This window comes from Larimichthys crocea, chromosome XVIII (assembly GCF_000972845.2).
Source record: "Larimichthys crocea isolate SSNF chromosome XVIII, L_crocea_2.0, whole genome shotgun sequence".
In the NCBI taxonomy this organism is placed as follows: Eukaryota; Metazoa; Chordata; class Actinopteri; family Sciaenidae; genus Larimichthys; species Larimichthys crocea.
The window spans coordinates 9,427,357-9,448,882 of record NC_040028.1 but is presented as its reverse complement, the minus strand read 5'-3'; the positions used below and the strand labels follow the sequence as shown (position 1 = coordinate 9,448,882).

General features: G+C 40.1%; 1 protein-coding gene across 1 annotated transcript; it reads right to left on the bottom strand.

Annotated features, from left to right (window-relative positions):
* Positions 1-14,767: 14,767 nt before the first annotated feature.
* On the bottom strand, positions 14,768-17,772 carry vgll3 (vestigial-like family member 3). Its single transcript, XM_010737032.3, has 4 exons — positions 17,316-17,772; positions 16,185-16,560; positions 15,479-16,024; positions 14,768-15,360 (listed from the first exon to the last, which is right to left on the bottom strand). The coding sequence occupies exons 1-4, from the start codon at positions 17,418-17,420 to the stop codon at positions 15,320-15,322; spliced, it is 1,068 nt and encodes a 355-aa protein (XP_010735334.1). The 5' UTR covers positions 17,421-17,772; the 3' UTR covers positions 14,768-15,319.
* Between the last annotated feature and the right edge of the window lie 3,754 nt (positions 17,773-21,526).

The window sequence follows — 21,526 nt, the reverse complement described above, 5'->3', positions numbered from 1 at the left end:
CAGCCTCACCACCAGATGGAGATAAGCTGACATCCAAGACCCTCATTTTCAGTTGTGTGTGCATAAATAATGGGCTCAGGTCTGAGAAAGAGGCCTAACTACAAGTGCTTTTGTGTCCTCTACCTTTACGTGCCTCTTTGTCTTTACACATGGTGTTTTTATGGATAGTCTATAGCTACAGCTATAGATATCGGTCCAGTCCTACTTTAAAATGCTGATGGGTTGTTGCTGCCAAGCCTCTGTAAGGCCCATCAAAGCTCATATAAACACATCAAACACCCTGGCATTGAAAACACAGAGAAACAGCTGTGTCTAAGTGTGTGTGTCCATGAGTTTATGTGTATTGAATTTCTAATTTACACACATGTGGGCACCATACCTACTTTAATTTGGATATCAGGCCTCTTGGCAAATACTGTTAGCGTGAAAGCTGGAAGGACCTGTCTGATTGCTGAGACCAAAGACAAGAATAAGCTTCTCACCAACATAGTAGTTCACAGTGTAACTATTAGGTAAACAGAGTGATGAGAGAGGAGGATTACAGAATGGAAAAAAGTTGTCATTACCTTTTCTCCGGTTCCTGATCAGATGGATGTTTTATGAATTTGCTTTCATGTGTTTTAGTCCATTATTGGTTTGGCCAAAAAAAAAGCAGCCTCAGCTGCCAACCAGCACAAGAGGTTGGCATGTCCCTGATGTTAAGTTTGTTAATGGTAGGCATGATTAACGGAAGGGGACTTTAGTACAGTTTACTTCTTTGACCAGAGATAACCACATCTAGTAGCCACGGAATTGCATTAATAGCAAATGTTCCTTGAACAGCCACTTGAGACTGGTTACAGAATGAGTCAATCTCTATAAGCCCCCATGTTAAAAATAACCAAATTCACAGCAGAAAACAGGTCTGTGAATGTTTATGAATGGATATCTCCCAAAAACTGATGAGCAGGTGCCACCTTGCATGGTGGCCAATGCCGTCAGTATATGAATGTGTGTGAATGCGACTAAGTGGTTGAATATATAAATACGGTCCATTTACCATTTTACAATGGGTCTTTAGAAACCTATGGGTGATGGATATGACATCCATATTTCATACTGTCTATGGTTTCTAAACTGATAAAGATGTTAGCCAATTAGTTTGACAGTATTTGATTTAAAATACTGAAAGGTGCTGAATTAAAAAATAAGAAAAATATAGAGATGACAGGATAAAATATATATCCAAGGCTGAAAAAGGCTGGTATAGACTTTCTCCATTGTCATATATATATATATATATTCTTATTGAGGTTACTCCTGATACCTCTCTTTCCTAACTGTGAAACAAAAAGAACAAAAATCTCTTGCCATGGCCTTGTGTACTTTGTGATTTGCACACTTTATGTACTCACTGTGGCCTGATTCAGATTTGTGTAATCGTGTTTTACGTTGTTACATGATAAGTTATTTCATTTAATGTGGTTGAAATCAAATTCATGCTAGCCAGCTACTTGAGTTTTTTTTTTTTTTTGCAGCCAAAGTGGTCCACTTATGAAGAAATATGTAACCAAACAGAGAGTCTATTCTCCTCCAGAGCTCATTTACATTTTCCTTGGTGTTCGCAACTGTGCTTCACAAACTCTTTTCCTCACTTACACATACAGAGACACACACATATTGAGGGGTGTGCGTGGGCCGATAGAAAGGAGAGGAATCCCTGATAAGCCAGTAGCCTGGCGGAGGGCATAGAGAGAGGAATGGCAGCTATGTCGGGCATTCACAACACTGTGTGGTGTCACCAAACAAAGCCTTCCCTTCTCCCGCCTGTCAAAGACACCATTGTGGCGTGAGGAGAGAGCCTTTATATCACACACACATTCCACGCATGCTCTCCCCCGCCACACACACTCTCATAAACACACACACACACACTCATAAAACCTACCATGTAAACCTACAAATATAGATATAAAGAGGCAAACACTAAAATATTCTATTTCATATATTCTAATATCCTGTGTTTCTACTCAGACATAGTTTTTGTGTTTGTAACTGTATCTGTTCATACACACAAAAGGGCACAAACACACAAACGACTACACCATTAACACACAGGCAGACTGTATGTAACATACCTATTTAAACATACAGAGAAATTATTTCACTTTCGTTTCTATGGCCTCTGGCTGGCTGTGTTGACGGGAAGGAGACTTCCAGCAGAGAGGCTGGCATTCCCAGCATCTAGCCCCCAGTGAGAGTCACCTGTGAGGGAGGTGGGAGCAAGGGGAAGCTCCCCTGCTCACTGGAAGTCTGGGAAGTTAATGACAGCTGACACACTCAATGGGGGGTTGACAGCGAGAGTGTATGAGGGTTGTTCCTGTAAGAGAGAGGGAAGTTGTCTGTGTGTGTGTGTATGTGAGAGTGAGAGAGTGTGTGTTAGCCTCTTCCTGTTGCTCTGACAAGCTCCTGACTGCTCCTGCCACCTCCACCTCAGCCACAAAGGACTCATGGGAAGGTGGACATGACAGGAGGGCGGTACTCCCATATGTCTCATGTCTGACTTTGTAGAGTGACTCTGCAAACACCTGTCAATCACTGTCAGGGCAGGACGAGAGCTACAGTACAGCTGGAGTGCGTGCGTTTGTATGTTTGAGAGCAAAAGAGAATAGGAGCGAGCTTGGAATGTTGAAGGTTTGATTTTTGTGTGGTTTAAAGTGTATACAGTAATGTGGCAGTGAAGCAGAAAAGCATGGACGTGTTTTAACAGGAAAAAATAGACCCAAATTTGGGTTATGGTGCTCAACACATGATTTCTTTCAGATGTTTGTGCCAACATTTAGTAGTCTTTCATCGTGCCATTGAACAATTTACTCTTCACTGAAAGCTATACTGTCATTATTTTAGTTAGTTTAGGTAGATTGCTGGTTAAGTCAAGTGAAGTGGACTAAGTAGATCATAGGTGGACACCAAAGTTTGTCTCACTTAAGATATTGGAAAACCAATCTGTGTGTGTGTTTGTGTGTGTGTGTGTGTGCGCACGCAAAGGGGTGGGTGGGCAGCAAATGCTGACAGGTTGAGCTTATTTGGGGCCGGCTCTCCTGTCAGCCTTGTAGAGAGCCTCCCAGCATGGGGGTCACCATCATAGAGGAAGCTCCCAACTCCACTTCCCCAGGTTACAGTGACAGGGCCTACCAGGACTCCAGGCCTGGACAAGAAGTCCTGCTGAGGGGCTTACTGGCTGCAGGGTGCCTGGTTAGATTGGTGGATAAAGACCTAGACAGTAGGGGCTGAGTACGAGGACAGTAGAGGGACAGTAGGGGAGAGAGGAATTACCTGCCAATTAGGCAAAGTTAATGTGAAGAATGATGGGTGTCAACCTGTCAGAACCCGGGGAGGTGGGGGGATCAGCTGGATAAGCACCATGTTATCCCTCAGATTACACTCTCTGCTGACATGATCACACACACACACAGACACAGACAGACACACACACACATACACACACAGGGTTGGGCACACTTTCAGTTTGTACAGCCATAAATTGTGGTGCTATGACTAATCTAAATTACATTAGTAATTCCAATGCACTCCATTTAAAATGATTCTAAACTTTTTTGAGTTTGATCAAAAACATCAGAATCTTAATTGCACTAAGTTTTAAGAGTTGGAAAACAAATATGAAAATTGGTTTGAAATAATTAAATAAGGACATAAGTAGAAGGGATACAGGGGTGGACAAATAATAGGATAAATTATTATTATGGTTATAGAAAGTGGATGAATGGATGGGTTTATATGGTCTGTAATCTTTCATGTTATGTTGTTTTTCTTATTATAGTTGTGGAAATGCTAAGAACATAGCTGGTTTTCTCTTTGCAGTTGTCCCAGCAGATGGAAAATAAATCATTATCAATTTAGTTATTACTGTTAGTGCTGTTAGTAGCCATGACTACTAAAATCAGCTTGCATTAGCACACTGATGTTAAATTACGTGCAACGTGCCAACATGTACAATGAAACAAAGAATAATTGATTAATAATTATTTCTAAACATATTAATGAAATAATTATATTTCACTTTTCATCAATATACATATTACACAGAGATTGCATACACAGAGAGAGGGACAGTTGTGATGAACAGTTGAATTATTATATGTCAAATAGTAATATGGGTTCTTAAAGATAAATGTGATACATCTAAATGTATTTATGGATCAGCTATGGTATTGAACCTATTCTGGGTGCTTACATAAATGCATGCTAGATTAGCTTCCAGTTCCCCGTGAATTTATAGAGGAACTAAAGGGGAAAGAAAATGGATGGATGTGTTTCACTTGACTTCCAGGCAAACTGGCATGAATGTGATGATAATGACAGTGATGATTAAAATAAGCAAAAAGGCACTCCACCATAGACTGAGAGTGCAAACATGCACACAATGCAAAACTACGCTGTCCAATTCTGCAACGTGCAAAATGAGTACTACACAGTAAATGTTTTGAGCAAACTCTCAAACTGTTCCAGGTCTTCTTTGATGAATCAGCCAGTTGTGATTCTTGTCCAAGGAAGCCAGGAGTTGTAATTGAAGTTGCAGTTGAATTGGAACAGATAAATTCGACATTGACCTTTAACAAAATAGCACATGCAAATGTGTGGACATCAGTTATTATCGGGCAATATTTACTTTTAATAGTTTGACCATTGGTCTCTATCTGCTATTCAGTATTGTGCATGAATTCCCTAAAAGGGTGGTGTTCATTGACCGTGCTCATGTTTTTGGGCAATGGTGAACTGAATGAGCCAACAGCTGCAAAGTTTGCCCGCCTAAACTAAACTCAGTAATCAAAAGTATCAATACTAACCTTGTGATTTCTGTTAATTATACATTTGTTAGTATCTAAAGTACAATCAGAATGATGCTATCCGCAAATTATTAAACAATCTTCACCACTGTGTTTGTTATAAGAATTTTAAAATGGCCATCCAATAAGGAGGACTGGATTCGAAGTATCAAAGTTAAGTTGAATTTATTCTTGTACAAGAAGGAGTGTTTAACTGTAACAGTGTTCATGGGCAGGATGGACTTTGGAGAGAAACCAGAAAACATTTTCTTCACAAAATACAATCCAGTTTGATGAAAATAAGAGAAATAAGTGGCGGTGTGTGAACAGACATGTGTGGTACTGAGACTAAAAGATGTACAATTCACCTGATTAAGTGTAACATTGTAATTTTATGAAAAATTACACAGTGATAAACAAGAAACTATGATTTCAGTGAGACCAATATAAAACCTACTTCACATAAATAACACACACTTGTTTCAGTGCAGCCCTTGTTTACACACATACACCCTTCTCTTAATGATCTGGAAAGGTCTTAACTGCATTTTGTAGGAAGCCATGCCTTAGTTGTTTTTAGTCCTCAATAGAAACTTGCTCTTTGTGACAGTTTAAAGTGAAACAACGATTTGGGTGAATGGTCCAGGAATGCCCCTCCGTGGCTCTGGTATGTGTGGTATGGTCATTATGGGCAGCATGGGACAGTAGCAGCAGGTAGGGTCACGTAACACAGGCCAGGATGATTGACAAGCAGGTGGCAGAGTAAGGGATTCCCCACTGCTGAGTAATGTGTGTTTTCAGTTCCTTTTTAACTGATCTGACACTAAAATAATGACATTAAAAGGTTTTTATGGGAACATTCTTGACATTTTACAGATTCTAATTGAAAGTTGACATCTGTTTCCTTTAGATTTGTGTTTTCTTAAATACATTTACATCAATGTCTCCACTGATTGTTCAGTGTTTACATTTTTTTTATGTGGCTGTAAAAACATCACAATGTTACACTACAAGTAATCTAGTACTAACACTTTAGATTAAATCCCTAAAATTTCATTTTCAGATTTATTTTCTCCAGTTTGCAACAAAACAAGACATGACATTGATTATTACAGATTATTTTCTCTATGGACACATCTCATCATTTTCCTAATTTGCACTGCTCCATATCCAACCCTGACCTCTGACCTCTCTGTGGGTTAAAGAGACAGGTGAAGTAAAGCACCACAAAACTAATGTATGATTGCCAGTAGTTCAGCACATTATGCTGTTCACTGAAAACAAGACCAAGATATCAAATAAGGACAGAAACTGTAAAGAGAAACCTTTTGTAGAACATTAACATAGTGGGACTTTTATGCGGTTTATATTAGTTCATTCCTGCCCGGCAGATTTTGGCCAGCAGTGTATTATGGAGGAATATTTATACATTCATTAAGAAGCACAATTTCCCCCAAAGCCAAACAATCTCTTTAATCTGTTTGTTCTTTTGTGAAATTGTACTTTCTTAATCAACTTTTGTTGGAGAGATGGAAATCATGTTTCCCTCCTTTTGAGTTACTATTGATCTACAAGCAGTAATTTAGCTAAAATGTACGATACCTTCAAGTTCCATGCAAAGTAATTAAAAGGTATTGTTTACTGAATTGCTCCTTTAAGGAGCCACTAATCCACCCTGAGAATGTCATATAGCTTCCAGTGGAAAGATTTAACATCCCGTAAACGCTGAAATGTTGTTGAATTCTTTGTTGCCAGAGCTTGGAGTGACTAACTATTACTGTATCTGTCAGCAATAAAAATAGCCTATTAGCTACATTCCACAAATAGCAGGATTGCTGCATTAAAAGCCATAAGAGTTGAATCCCTGCTCCTCTAGATACAGGCAGAGCTGTAGTGGAGCAGCTCATGGTGGAGACTGAGCAGGGGAAACAGGTGTTGGTTGCTAAATGTACTTTCAGTGAGCACAGGAATGACAGCTATGTACTGGCCTCTGTGGTTACTGGCACGTTACCCAGAGTGGAGCTGACAGAAACAATCTACTGCTGCTGCTGCTGCAGCTACTCTGGCCTTTATGAATGGAGTGCCTTTCCCAATGATGGGAGAAGGAGTTTGGTTTAGTAAATGGACTTGGAAACAAAAATATGAAGCTATTGTGAGCTGTGTGGATTCATTTTATAATCTCAACCCAACTGAGTGTGTCCTAACTCACGATGCTCTTTTCCAGCAGTTCCAGGTCATATTTTAAAAATTGAATTGCCCATTACAATCTCACACTGTGGTGATAATTGGAGTCAGACCTTCTCTTGACCCTGCTTTTCTCAATGGAATTCATCCCCTAATTTGAAAGACTTGTTGATCAACTCAAATATTCAAAAACCCATCTTCTGAAATCTGGCAAAGGAAGACATCATCATGCATCCTAGCCCCTCTGTGTGTGGGCAGGCAGAGGAATGTAGCTGGCCTGTGTTATGGGTGGATGTTCTTGCTATACATTGTAAACAGGCGTAAATGTTGATCTTTTCCCGTGGTGTAAGTGTGTATTGAATTTTGATTTAACAGCCTGCCCTTGGCTCTTGGAGCTCCAACAGACCTCATGCCTTGCCACGCTCAGGATCATGGACCTGTGCAAATATTTCCTCCCTCTTGCCATATGGGACTACAAATATAAACACCAGCTATGTTGAAACTGTTACAAATGCCTAGTTTTTTTTTAGTTTTTTTTTTTACTCTAGTTCTAATGAAACATCCTGAAGTGATAAAAGTGAAGCAATACTCAAGGAATTGTTCAGTGCATTCCTTTTTCTTCGAGAGAACAACACAGTGAGCGGTGCAGATGTCTGATGAGGGGTAAACCATGTTGGTCTGATTTGTTGTTGTTGTTGTTGGTAGGTTGTGGCTCTGTCTCAGCTCTCTTTCTAGCAGAAGTGGGCAGCTGTGAAGAGTTTTCAGGGAAAAGCTTTATAATACCTGAAGAAGCTAGTTGTAACTAAAATTAGTAGCTTTGTTTGTGTAACTCGGTTCTCTAACAACGGCGAAATGTTGCATTTTTCAGGGAATGGGATGGACATATACTGCATATTACGTGATAACTATTATTAACATCTCAGGTATGAACCCTGATAAAACATTTCCAAATTGTTTCATTTACTACACGGCTTCCATCCTGTCCAATTTCTATTTCTGTCTTGTACTGATGGACTGGTTAGAAATCCAGTGTATCTATGATAAGGCAGTCAGTTGATCCAAAAGCTGCAAAGGAGTACTAGACCACTGTCTTTCTTTCAGCATCCATTTGAAAGAATAGTTTCTGGCCTCAGTTCATCCAACAATGTGTGATGTTTTGCAAATGGCATTGGAAACTTGGTGGTACCTTTTAATAAATTGCTTAAAAGATGCAACTAATTTAGTAGCCTAGCTTATTGAGCGCATTGAAAACAAAGCACATTTCCTGTTCAACTTTCAACTTTATTTATTTATATAGCACCTTTCATGCAGAATTGTAGCCCAAAGTGCTTCACAGAGCAGAGTCAAATCAGAAATAGACAACAACTAACAGTTCTTAAGGTAAGAGAGCAGATGGATGAAAAAACTGGAGATTAAAAGAAGAGTAAAAAGCATAAAACTACAACAACGAAACAAATAAGAAGAAAAATTAAGACCTATAGGGTAAAAGGCATAATTTAAGAACAGTTGCAGTAAAAGTAGATAAGATCTGTACAGTAAATAAGCACCAAAAGTAACAGGGAGTGATCAGGACATAAAAACTCAGCAGTGAATGGCCAGGCACCTTAGGTAAAAGCCAGGCTAAAGCGGTATGTTGGACACTAGAGGACTACGTCGAAGTTTTGAGTCTAAAACTTCAACGTAGTCTCTGTGAGGTCCCCACAGACTGTCTAAAATTCTGACGTAGTCTCTGTGAGCAAAGACTGTCTAAAACTGGACGTAGTCTCAATCACATCCCCACCAACTGTCTAAAACATGCACGTAGTCTCGTGACGTCCCCACAGACTGTCTAAAATCTGGACTGTAGTCTCCATGACGTCCCACAGACTGTCTAAAACCTGTTCGTAGTCTCTGTGACGTCCCTGCAGACTGTCTAAAACCTGGACGTAGTCTCCATGACATCCCCACGGACTGTCTAAAATCTGGACATAGTCTCTATGAGGTCTCCACAGACTGTCTAAAACTTCAACATAGTCTCCGTGAGGACCCCACAGACTGTCTAAAATTTTGACGTAGTCTCCATGCCGTCCCCACAAACTGTCTAAAACCTGGACGTAGTCTCTGTGACTGCAGACTGTCTGAAATCTGGACGTAGTCTCTGTGACCACAGACTGTCTAAAACCTGGACGTAGTCTCTGTGACGTCCCCGCAGACTGTCTAAACTTCGACGTAGTCTCCCATGACGTCCCCACAGACTGCCTAAAACCTGGACGTAGTCTCTGTGGACCTCCCCACAGACTTTTTAAAACTTCGATGTAGTCTCTGTGACGTCCCTGCGGACTGTCTAAACCTGGACGTAATCTCCTTGACCTCGCCACAGACTGTCTAAATCCTGGACATAGTCTCTGTGAGGTCCCCACAGACTGTCTAAAATGTTGACATGTCTCTGTGACCACAGACTGTCTAAAACCTGGACATAGTCTCTGTGACATCCCCGCAGACTGCTAAAAACTTCGACGTAGTACACATGACGTCCCCACAACTGCCTAAAACCTGGACGTTGTCTCTGTGACCTCCCCACAGACTGTTTAAAACTTGGATGTAGTCTCTGTGAAAGAAACTTTAGTCATTGGAATGAATAAAAATGCATCCAAAACTCCTTTTCGCACATTTTTTTCCTTTTCTTAAGCTATAGAAATACAAGTGAAGAGGGAGAACTATATTACACATATTGTGGTGAAGGACAAGTTGTTTCTTCAAGCAATATGAAATTTGCTGTTTAAAATTCAATTAAGCTGCTCATATTGGGGGTTTAGTGAAGACGGGTCATTTTGACCCGGAGGACACGGGGTGTATACAGAAAATGAGGACAACAGGAGGGTTGTTTTTTTAAAAATGTCTATAGAGGTGCAGTCCCTCAGATTCTTAGGCAGGCTGTTCCGGAGAGTAGCTAAAAGCGGCCTCACCAAACTTCTTTGTGGAGGTTCTGGGGACAACTAGGAGTCCAGATGCCGAGGATCTGAGGGACCTGCTTGGTACATATTTCTGTAGCATGTCACAAAGATAGGTTGGTGCCAGGCCATTCAATGATTTATAATCAATTCTAAAACTTATGGGTAACCAGTGCAGGGCTTTTAAAATGGGGGTTATATGTGCCCTCTGTCTGGTCTTTGTCAGTGTTCAGGCTGCAGAGTTCTGTATCAATTGTAAGCAGCATAGTGTTTTTTTAGGAAGACCAGACAGAAGGGCATTACAGTAATCAAATTGAAGTTGAAGTGATAAAAGTGTGAATTAATTTTTCTGTGTCAGCCTTGTTGATGAATGATCTGACTTTTTGATATTTCTAGGGTGATATAATGATGTTTTGGTTGTGTTTTTTATATGGGCCTCAAACTTGAGGTCGGAATCAAGGGTCACACCCAAGTTTTCGACCTGATCTTTTGTCCTTAGGGCCAGGGATGAAACTGCTGGGAGAGGTGTTCTCTTTGGTCTTTGGGCCCGAATATTATTCCTGATTGAGTTGTAGAAAGTTATTTCCCATCTAGACATTTATTTCAGCTAGGCATTGTACTAGGTTGTTAATTGGGGTGAGGTCGTGTGGGGATACTGCGATGTACAGTTGTGTATCGTCTGTTTTAGTTTTCCCATCTTCAGCAGTTTCTTATCATCCCTTCTCTTTTTTCTCTCCATGGTGTCATTATAACTTCATCCAATCTAAATTGAATTAGATGAAACTGTGATGATCTAACCTCATCTAAATCTGATTAGAAAGCTTATAGAGATTTAATGCTAGTCCCCTTTGAACCTCCATTACAGGATTAGTTCATTTGACTCTAGTGATACGGTCATTGTTCTAACACTAATGCTTATGCTAATAACACTTGAATTTGAGGAAAATCTGCTGTTTGACTGGCTTCTCTTCTTCTCCTTGGGTGTTCCTAGTCCTTCCATAATGAGTAGTCAGGTATCATATACAAAGACGACTTGGCGAATCAAATGTAATCAGCAGGACAAGTGTTCTGTGACACTCCCAGCATGCTTCATTAGGCTGCCCTGTTGACACAAACACAGCGGTGAAAGCTGAGCTTTTCACTAATACCCCTTATTCTCGCACGATGAGGGCAAATTAGCCCCAATTACCCCAGTGATTTGTAGGCGTGTATAGCTGGTAGAAGTGAGAAAAAGATGTTGAAAAAGGTGAGCTGAAAAAAGATGAAAAGGGAAGCAAGGGGGATGTAAGGAGAGATTTTAGTTATCGTATGCTTCTTACTCACCTTTATTGATCTCCTCTCCTCTCCTCTCCTCTCCTCTCCTCTCCTCTCCTCTCCCTCCTGATCTCTGTATTTATATAGTTTTGTGTTCAGACAGCTGGTGTTGTGTTGCTGATTGTGAGACTAATCATCCGCTCAATTACTCTGGAATGTGTAGCTGGGCCGTGTTATGACTGATCAGCTTTCTCTCTCTCTGTGGAGAGAGAAAGAGACTGAGAGAGAGACCAAGAGAGAGACCTAGAGACTGTGACTCTTTACCAAATATATATATATATATGTATATTAAACCCAAGGTTAATTGAATTTGTTGCCCTTTATTCAATTTGTATTTAGTAAATGAAGTTCTGGAACATAGTTTTTTCTCTTCCCATTCAGCTTTTCATCTGCAATGCTTCTGAATAAAGACACATTAAATTGATTAAAGAACGAGGCTGAGGTTTAGAGGGCAGCAATAATAAGAAGTTCAGCCTGAGCCAGGATCATGAAAAGTACAGTACTCACTGGGACAGAATAAAATGTCAATTTCTGAAAAATAAAAAGAGAAGATAGAATACAATGTCCTCTCATTTCTTAAACCTAATGTAATTCTCTGTTACAGACAGGAAATTGATGTTGGTTACAAAAGAGGCAATCATACCAATGAAAAATACAAAGATCCAAAGCCCCAGATCGGCCCTGAGTTCCTTTTCTCATTTGGTGTCTTTTGTGCCTTAAAATGTATGTGTGTGTGTCGGCCTGTGTATATGAGCGTTCCTAAGTGAAATGAAAGGTAAAATGTAACCATGTAGAAAGATATACCACGCTGTGTTTATGAGAACACATATAACAATGTCATCAATTATTGCCTCAAAGATCTTAAATATCAGCACAAAGCACTGAGCTGTTTAAACTTTAACTAAATGCTACACTCGCAACATTTCCTAAATCTGTTTTTAATAATTGACGTATTAATTCACTTTTATATGGCTAAGAGCTCTGTATTTCTGTATCTCAGTGTTCTTCCTGCAGTGGAAGTGCCTGTGGTGATTCTCCAAGGCTGCCAGTGGGACGCCTGTTAGCATATAAGTACACTACATGCTGATGCAGAAGCTACATGCTAATGCTCATTAGGAGTTGTGGAGGAGAGGATTGGATGTACTTTGCTTGAAAATCTTAAATTTTGTTCTGTTTTTTTTTCTCTCGTCTAGTCTTGTTCTACTTTCCTTTGTGAGCTCTGAGAATCTCTTGATATATAAAAATACCCTACGAGACCATTTAATAGAGAATTTCTATTATTTATTATACCTATTTATAAATAAAAAAATAAATAATTTATAATAATATGTGTTTACTGACAGATTTTCTTAAAGAGCCTATAATCTTATTGCTGAAATCAACCCAAATGTCCAACTACAGCAAACATAAGAGATACACCTACTAATGGACGGTTGTGAGGAGTGCCTGGTAGCTTCAACCTGAGGCACTCACACAAAACACTAAAAAGGAAACAACAAGCAGAACTGCTTACTGTATTTTTTCTTAGATTAAAGTGACTTCAGTTGCACAAAAACACAAATCAAGTTAAGATTGTCTACATTTTTAGTGTGTATGTAAACATGCCCCTGATCGAAATCTCTGACCTCTCACCTTTTTCAGACCATAACAAACATAAGGAGTTTAAGTGAGGAAGTTATTTGTTGCTTTTTTGTTTTTGTTCACATTTTTGTCCATTGATTCATACAAAGTAATAGACAACAACTTGGTAACTATGCAGTTCTTAGTAGACTGAATGCCTTTTGTGGAAGGTTGTTATGAGTAGAGGCTCATTGGCCTCCAAAATATCCTGAGTGGATTGGATGGCACATAACAGTTAGATTCTCCATTGCATTTCAGTGAAATATTACAATCAACCTAATCCACTCAGCAGATGAGGAATATTTTATGTGAACAAATATATATGAAATCTGGATTGCTAATGCATCATAACTGATTGAAGTTTGATTCTGTGGATGGAAATGCAGCTGCTGAGGTCCAGATTTGAAGTGCTGTTTAGTAGCAATGGAGAAGGAAAGAAGGCTGGAACGTCAGTGGGATACTTCTGCTGATCATACCACCTGGTCAGACCACTCACTACCCACACACACACACACACACACACACACACATCCAGCCATGTTTGCGCAAGCTCAACCAGCTGTTGATTATGTCAGGATGGGTACAAATAATGCTGATCCTGGCACTGGACCAGGCCTGAAATATGTACTCAAAGCAGCTTGAATTCTTAAGAATGCAGATCAGTCAGTCAGTCAAACACAGATCACCAGGCTGTCGCTGTGAATATGATGTTTAATTAGATTTTCTGCATAAAGTCATTTTCTGTAACATAATAAAGTCAAGTTAAAACCTAACTATCAAATATGGTACTTGTTGGCGGTATTGAATCTTATTTTGCGTGTGTCTGAGTAGTCTGGCCCTCTCTGACAAACTTCCTGTCCAGACAGGAAATCCATTCTTTGGTGTGTGTTTTTGTCAGTCTGGGAGTGTGTGTTTGTGTGTTTTACATGTGTGTTTGTGTAGAGACGCACAACAGGCATGTCATGGTATCTTACAATAACTGTCTGTGGAATGCAACCCACTTCCCTTCATACTACAACTCAGCTTCTGTCTTCTGTCCATAATGTACAATGAGGTTTCAGCAGTGTTTGTACCTAAAATGACTGATAATGTTTGCATTCTTATTGAGCCCAGGTAAGGTGAATTAGAACAAGAGCAAAGATGGTCTAATATTGCTGTTTGACATGACTTCTACACTAAATACATAAAAAAAAGGCAAAAGGCATTTATTAATTTCTGACTCATAAACCTACTAAACTCCTCCAAATAACTGTATGTCCGAACTATCCAAATCCACTAAACACATCCACATGAACTATCCACTATTATTTAACCAAATCACACACTTCAGTTCACTGAGCCTCTCGTGAAACTGTTTGGAGCCACTCCCACTTAGAAAACCTCTGATGTAAAGGACTGGGACAAAACTCTTCCTCCTATCACCTTTCCTGGAGATAATAATAATAACCTTTGTTTGTTTCTTCAATTTTCTGTTTTGCTCATGAAACCATCTGAATATCAGGACATTTGATGTATGTATTATATTAACTGGTTTACTCATAGTTATTTCTTTTAGTTCTATTAGTTAGTCTGCCCTCATGATGTGTAAGCTTGGATAAGAGAGATGGATTGTCTGACTGCCTGAAAATATTAACGTTAAATGGCTTCAGTGACTGTTCCTGATTTTACAAGAGAAGAGGCACCCATCATTTAATGGGAAAGTTATGTGCCATGAGTTGCACAACAAATTTGTCCTTATTGGGAGCAGGAATTTGCATGAAAGTGCTGTCAGTAATAAACAACAGATTTTTGCTTAGAAAATATAGAACTAAAAAACACGTGAATATTCTTGCTTCAAAGTTGTGTCTAAAAAAGAATCATCATTTGCAAATACAGTTCAGCAATTTATTACTTAAACATACAATACTCAATATTTATACTGCAAAACCCCCAAAGGCAAATAGAGTAAGGTAGCATTCAGGCAAACATTTTAGCGGAGGTCATCCAGCAAACAACAACTTAGCATGGCAAAAACTGTACAAAAATTAAAACAAAACCCATTTACAGTCATAAACACACATTTACTGTACAAAACAAAATGTAGATCAAAATCAAGCTCTTGAAACAGAACCACTTAGTGTCACATTGCATGAAAAAGAAATGGTGATTTGTGCCGACAGAGAAAAAGAGGCCTCTCGTTCTTACAGATAGTAGTCTGTTGGAATCGTTCTTCAAGGCCTTGCCCTGCAGCCAAAGCGTTACATCGCTGTCATTTAAGTCCAAAGCCTGAGTTCATATCCGTAATAAGTTGTGTGGACAGTGCAGGACTCATAGTCTGAGCTACAGTAAGCCTTCTATCTACATTTTACATTACAGTGCTGGTGTTGCAGCCATACATTGATAGGGCCACATAGTAAGTCCTTTTTGGTGTCAATTGATATTCCTTCTTCCCTCGCAGCACATCAGTTAGAACCAAACTGATGACTTTGCTTTGGTCTGATCAAGAGCTGCAGGAGAGAAAGGAACAAGGTATAATTACGATTGAGCTTTGTATCAACTACTACACAAATTACTATACAAATGCTTGCAAATCAGTGTATGTTGAATTTGTTTTGTAGTATCTACCTGAGTCATACACCTCCAAGGATCCATGGAGGGCTGAAGGGGTCCAGGTGACAGAGGTAGCCGCAACAGGGCTGTTGCTGTTGGGGTCCATCTCTGTCTTCACCCCCTCGCTGTGTGGGGAGCTTTCTCTGCTGGCAGTCGGCTGGTTCTGGTTCCTAACACCAGGCAGCAGCAGAGGATTAAACCTGGGATCCAATGCTGGGCTGTGGGTCGGGTATGAATGGAGCATGGGGTGGTGGTGCCGGGTGTGGATGTGGGGGTGAGGGTGAGGATGGTAGACGTTGTGGACATTGGGGTAGCCGCTCGTGCTCTGGGGGCTCAGGCTGTAGGTCCAGCTATCAGGGAGGGTAGCTGGAGGCGGGAGGCTTGCCTGGGAGAGCATGTGGTCAGTCCAGAGAGCTCCATCGGGGTGGTTGAAGGAAACAGGACTGGAGGAAAAGTCTGGGTGGACTGAGACAGAGACAGACGGCAGGCAGGGACTGGTCTGGGATGGATAGGTGCTGTTCCACACTGAGCTGCTCGGACCTTCAGAGAGAGATCCACCATCTGCAAGAAACACATCACACAAAACGTTAGACTTCAACACACAAACAAAAAGCCACAAAAACAATCAGTGTTCTTAAAGACTGTATAATCAGCTATGACAAAAAGATTAAGTTGAATCTAATATCTCAGAGAACGGTTTAACCCTTGTTGCCCTCCTCACCTTTCCATATGCCAGATGTGGTCGATGCCGACGGCTGAGTCACTCTGATCGGTTTGGTCTCGCTGTTGAAGCTGCTGGCCTGACTGAGAGCTCGAGAGAAGTGCTCATCTACCACATCGCCAATTTCGCCTTGGAAGTACGTGAACAAAACACACCGGGAGCTCAAGTACTCCGCCTCTGCTGGTTGAATACTGTCCTTTAGTTCTGAGTCTGATGTGGATCTCCTGCCAGGTTCAACCCCTGGGGCTGCTGGACCCTGTCGGAGGACCTGGTCCCTGGAAAGCATCCCTCTTCCTCCTCCTTGCTGTTGTTGCTGTTGCTGCTGCTGCTGCTGCTCCATACACTCCTGCATCTTACTGTAAACACTCAGCCTTCTCTGGAGGAAGAGATAGAAATATTAGAGATTAACTGACAGATCAAACCAAGAAAAACTAGATTTGAATAAAATAGCAAAGAATTGATCTTTTATTAGTTTATAAGTTTATTTTAATATTGTTTCCCACACAATTATAATTATAAATGAATCATTTCTAAGTTATAATTACACTCATTCAAGTACTGCTTTTCTCTGGGAGCAGCTTTGGGAGTTGTGTGAAAATGAGTATCTTTTTTCCCATACTGCATTCCAACTATTTGTAAAGCTCAATGTGCCTCATCCACATTCCTGAGTGACTGACTGGCTGTCATTACATCACCATTTGACCACAGGATTAATAGTTCCGTGTCATTACGCCTGACCTGAGGTGAATAACTGAGCCTCAGACTGGAATTTAATCATTCAAAGCTGAAATTGACGTCAAGACGTGTGTGTGTGTGTGTGTGTGTGTGTGTGTGTGTGTGTGTACGAGAAGTTTGAGGTGATTTCCTGAACAGAAGTCAGCCAACATAGAGAAATATGTCAGTAAAAGGTCATAAATATTCCTACAGTCACTTTGATTTAAGGCAGGTGACATTTTTCAACTTTTAAGGAAACTTTATGCCCAAAGTTAGCGACTTACATTTTTTAATAATTCTTATTTTCTTTCAACACTTTTGTTAGAACATACAAAAGCAGGTAGTTTAAGCTCATATTTAAGATAATGTCTTCCCTACAAATAATAATAATAATAATAAAAAAGATAAATATCTCACCTGTTGTTGCTGGTGATGGTGGTTATAGTACGTCGCCTTGTACGCTGCTGCAGGGAGGTAGTGCGCTCCATAGCTTTGGTGGTACATCACATCCAGGCAACTCATAGCGACGGACCAGAGCGGTTAATAAGAAGGAGAAAGTCGGAGGAGAGAAACGCGCACAAAACAGCCGAAGGGCGACTCTCCACTGAGACTTCAGACGTGTTGTATCCTCCGGGCCATCGTTGCCTCCATATATGCCCAAACGCATACAATGGCCATGTCGTCCAGTTTGCATACAGACAATGCGCCTCCCGCTGTGCGCTTCACCAGCACCACCCGGGGCCACAAAATGGATCAAAACGGTATGAGACAAACACACTGTATCCTAAAAAAGAAGAAGAAGAAAAAAAAACTCTTCTCTGACAAGTTTTCAGACCGCTTCTGATTGGGTGAGTATTCCTTTCCCTCCTTCTCCCTCTTTCTGTTTTGGAGGAGAGTTATATTTAGAGAGGGCTGGGGCCGTTTACTCACGCCCACCAGGGAAGGGAGCAGTGGAGTTTAGCAAGGCACTAACACCACAACTAAGGTGTCTAAGGTTCTTTTCCCACCGGTGGCACTCATTCATAAAAAGTTCTATGCTACTGTGGGTCATGTTAAGATCAATATCTTTAAGTCCAGAGGCCCCTGACCTAAGGACTTGTGTGTCAGAGCTTAGGACCATGATTTAGGAAATTCTCAAGAGTCCCCCAACACAGACCATTTTGAGCAGACTCCTAAAAGAATATTGTTGTCTGCTCAGCTATATTATGCCATCATCAATGTTCTATTTTGAAGCATTCTCCTGTTAAAAGACAAATATGAGTCATTTTGTTCCAAACTGAAAACAGAACAAAACACAAAATTGTTGATACATTGCTTTCATAACACTAGCTACTTTAATTATTGCTAATAAAGTTGAATGAAATACACCAAACCCTGTGTGAATAATGTCATCTGCAGGTCATCTTTGGGCAACAGGTGGTATTCGAAATCAGTTGCATTTTCCATCAAGATCACTTTTAAAAGAAGAATTAGAATTTAGATAAAATATTAAAGATGTCGACTGTGAGCAACCATTGCAAACTATGGAGAAATCATTGTGTCTATGTTTGTGTTTACTATTGTTAACCTATAGGTTCTTAAATCACTGATTACTAATAGACGGATGAGAAAGAAAGGAGTATGACATGCAGCAAACATCAAATCGAACCACTGATGTTGCATGTCTCTTAACAATTCAGCGACCAGGATTAAAGTCATGTACATACATACTGTTTATCAGTTTTCCCTCCTTAAATGAAGCTCCTTAATTGACTGAGTTGAGCAGTTTGCTGCCACCTGTTGGCGAGGTCGATGCCATGACATGGTTGTCAGTTTGAGCCCCTGAAAGACACACACCCATAATAATAGAATTTATAATAATAGAAGCAGCTGACCCAAACAGGGAGATGCTGATCTTTCATAGTCTTTCATAGACAGATTACAAACTGAAATGAACAAAGTCAAAATCATGAGCAGACAAATGTAGGTTCTAGGTTTGTTTCCATTATAGTGGCTTTTATAAATGTAGGTGATGAGATTGGATTCACTTCATATTTATGGCTTAAACCTATAATCAGTCATCAATGGACTGATGTGTACTTGCTTGAACCTAAGCTGTACTTCCACTTAAATATATATTATATGACGATTCAGTTTTAGCTGAACCACAGAAAAGAAACTAATTAGTGAGGGTTTTTGGTTGCAACAAAAACCAGAGGACTCATAATATCTGTAGCATAATTGCCCACTGGGGAAACTCTCAAGGCGTGCCACTGTCCATGTGTTTTGACCTCATGAATAACATTTATGTTACCATGTTTTTAAAGAATAAATTTAAATAATCTTTAAATAATTAGGATTTTAATTACTGGTCTAATGTCAATAATGATTAATTCTGAAATTCATAATGAGTGCAAGTAAACTACAGTGCAATAAAGAATGACTGAACAAACATAACTAAATAATGGTGGTCAAAATCATCTTGTGTTTTGAGACATTAAAAGCATTAATTGAGACATTTTGACAGACTTAAAGACACATTTTGTATCCATCAATTCACAAAACCAAAAACCCAAACCTGTATTAAAAGTAACTGGAAGGATAGAAAAGCCTGAATTCACCAAATGTAGATTTTGAGTACATAGTGTGTATTCAAAATCTATGTACGTAGTGTGAGTGTGGACACCAGTCATTCTGACATGAAGTATTAGGTTAAACACATTATCCTCTTCAGGGTCACAGTGGGGCAGGAGCAAGCAGCAACCTCTGGTTGAAATGAAGCCAGTGTGGAGGTGCTAAAAACTGTAAATCCTTGACCCCTTCCATAAACGCAAAAACATCACGATTGAGTCCCAGATGAGCTACGCTGGTTCCTCATTCAGATCCCGACATGGTCTGGCTTCGCTTTACATTTCAATACTCTTCACTTTTTATTCTACCTCAAGGCCAAAAGTGTCCACGATCCAGGTTTAAAATGAAGAAGGATCATGTCTTTATTGTTTTACAAAATACCATAATATCAGATCAACCACATCAGTTTAAAAAGCTTTAAAAAAACACCTGTATCGACTGGCATCCTCATACTATAAAATAGTTTTGATGTTGTTTTATTTTGTTTTATCTCTGACTGTCCATGATGTTCTATTAAATAGTTTTATTGCCTATGTCTCTATCAGTCACTTGAACGGTATTTTATTTTTTAAAAGAACCTTGTAACTCTGGTTTTGAAAGGCACTATTGAAAGATTATATTCATATTAGTCTTTTTATCAGCTTTTTTCCATTGTTTCCACCATATATATATATTTTGGTTATGAACGAGGCAAAATTACTTTGGATGTTCCCCTTTCTTTCATGTTCAGTGAGCATCTCATCTGCTTAACTTTTAGTCAGTGAGTTAGCAAGGACAAAACTCTGGAGTCTGAATGGAGGTCCCAGTATCATCCTGTGTCTCGTGTCTCTCTGTTGTGTGTTGCAGGGCGTGGCCTCTAGCCTTACCTGATTTTCACCTCACTACCTGCTGCTCACCATCCAATCACAACGCGCCCGTATAATCTAGACCGGTTCAACCTTTCAGACCTCAGCAGCTCGTTCATGCCTATGTGGAAATCCTGTCAGTCATTCCCCTGCGGCAGCCGGCTCAGTCACTTCTTTAGCACTTGCTCCTGAAGTTCTGCGAACACTTATCCTCCACTGTTCAGGATCTCACTATTTATCCTGCACAGTTTTTGATCACCTATCTTCAGGATCTTATCCAGTCAGCCGTTTAAAACTGATTCTGGTTTCCACCCTCCGTGATATCACCTTTAACAACAGCTCAACATCATTGGTTGCTGCTAGGATGTGGTGAGGAGTAATGCGCTGCTTCTTATCATGGCTGGGATTTCCTGTAAGCATAGTGCAGAGGTGCTGGTTAACAGCCTCGATATGCACTTCAAGTGTCATTTTCTCAACATAATTGCCCTTCTGAGCAGCTTATAATTGCAGCCCTTGGAAAAAGTGTTTCCACTGCCCATTCTGTCTTCGGTCTACATTCAGATTGAATCAAGGGGGGAACATCAAACCAGAGTGGTCTTTCAAAATATGCAGCGTAAACTGCAGGAACCAGTTACACAGATTTAAATATCACAGAAGAACACAATCACAAACATGCAGGATTTGGCTTTTAAATAATTAATCATGAGACCTCACTCCATCTCATAATACTGCAATAACTAATAAAATCCCTGTTACTATGCCAAATATTTTCCAGTTCAAATTAAGACAGCAGGGAGCTGCAGATGCAGCAATTAGACTGATGACACCTGGCTCCTTTGCTGCATGGAGTGGTTCATATCAGATGATTTTGTTGCACAGGTGTAAAGCGTGTATTTATGAAAGATAATTAGATCATATGAATACAGAGGTCTGATCAGCTCTTGACTGTCTTTGGCGCATACACACTGTGTACTGAAAATATCCTATCCTACAGCCCTGCCGTTTTCATTCCCACGCAGCATACATCAAACCGTCACGTAGTCACACTAAAAGGCGTTTTTGACTTTTCACAGTAGGAAAGGCACAGGTGCTACTAATAACATTAACGATTGCTTCATTCTATTCGAGTGTACCAATAAGTCATGACGAGTGAGCCAACGTGCAGAATACCAG

What these genes read in the sequence shown, in the direction of transcription:
- vgll3 (XM_010737032.3), bottom strand. Translation starts at nt 17,420, where the DNA reads ATGAGTTGCCTGGATGTGATGTACCACCAAAGCTATGGAGCGCACTAC. An exon ending in CACATCTGGCATATGGAAAG is followed by an intron (nt 16,025 to 16,184) that starts GTGAGGAGGGCA and finishes TGTTTCTTGCAG; the next exon opens with ATGGTGGATCTCTCTCTGAA. An exon ending in CTTGGAGGTGTATGACTCAG is followed by an intron (nt 15,361 to 15,478) that starts GTAGATACTACA and finishes TCTCTCCTGCAG; the next exon opens with CTCTTGATCAGACCAAAGCA.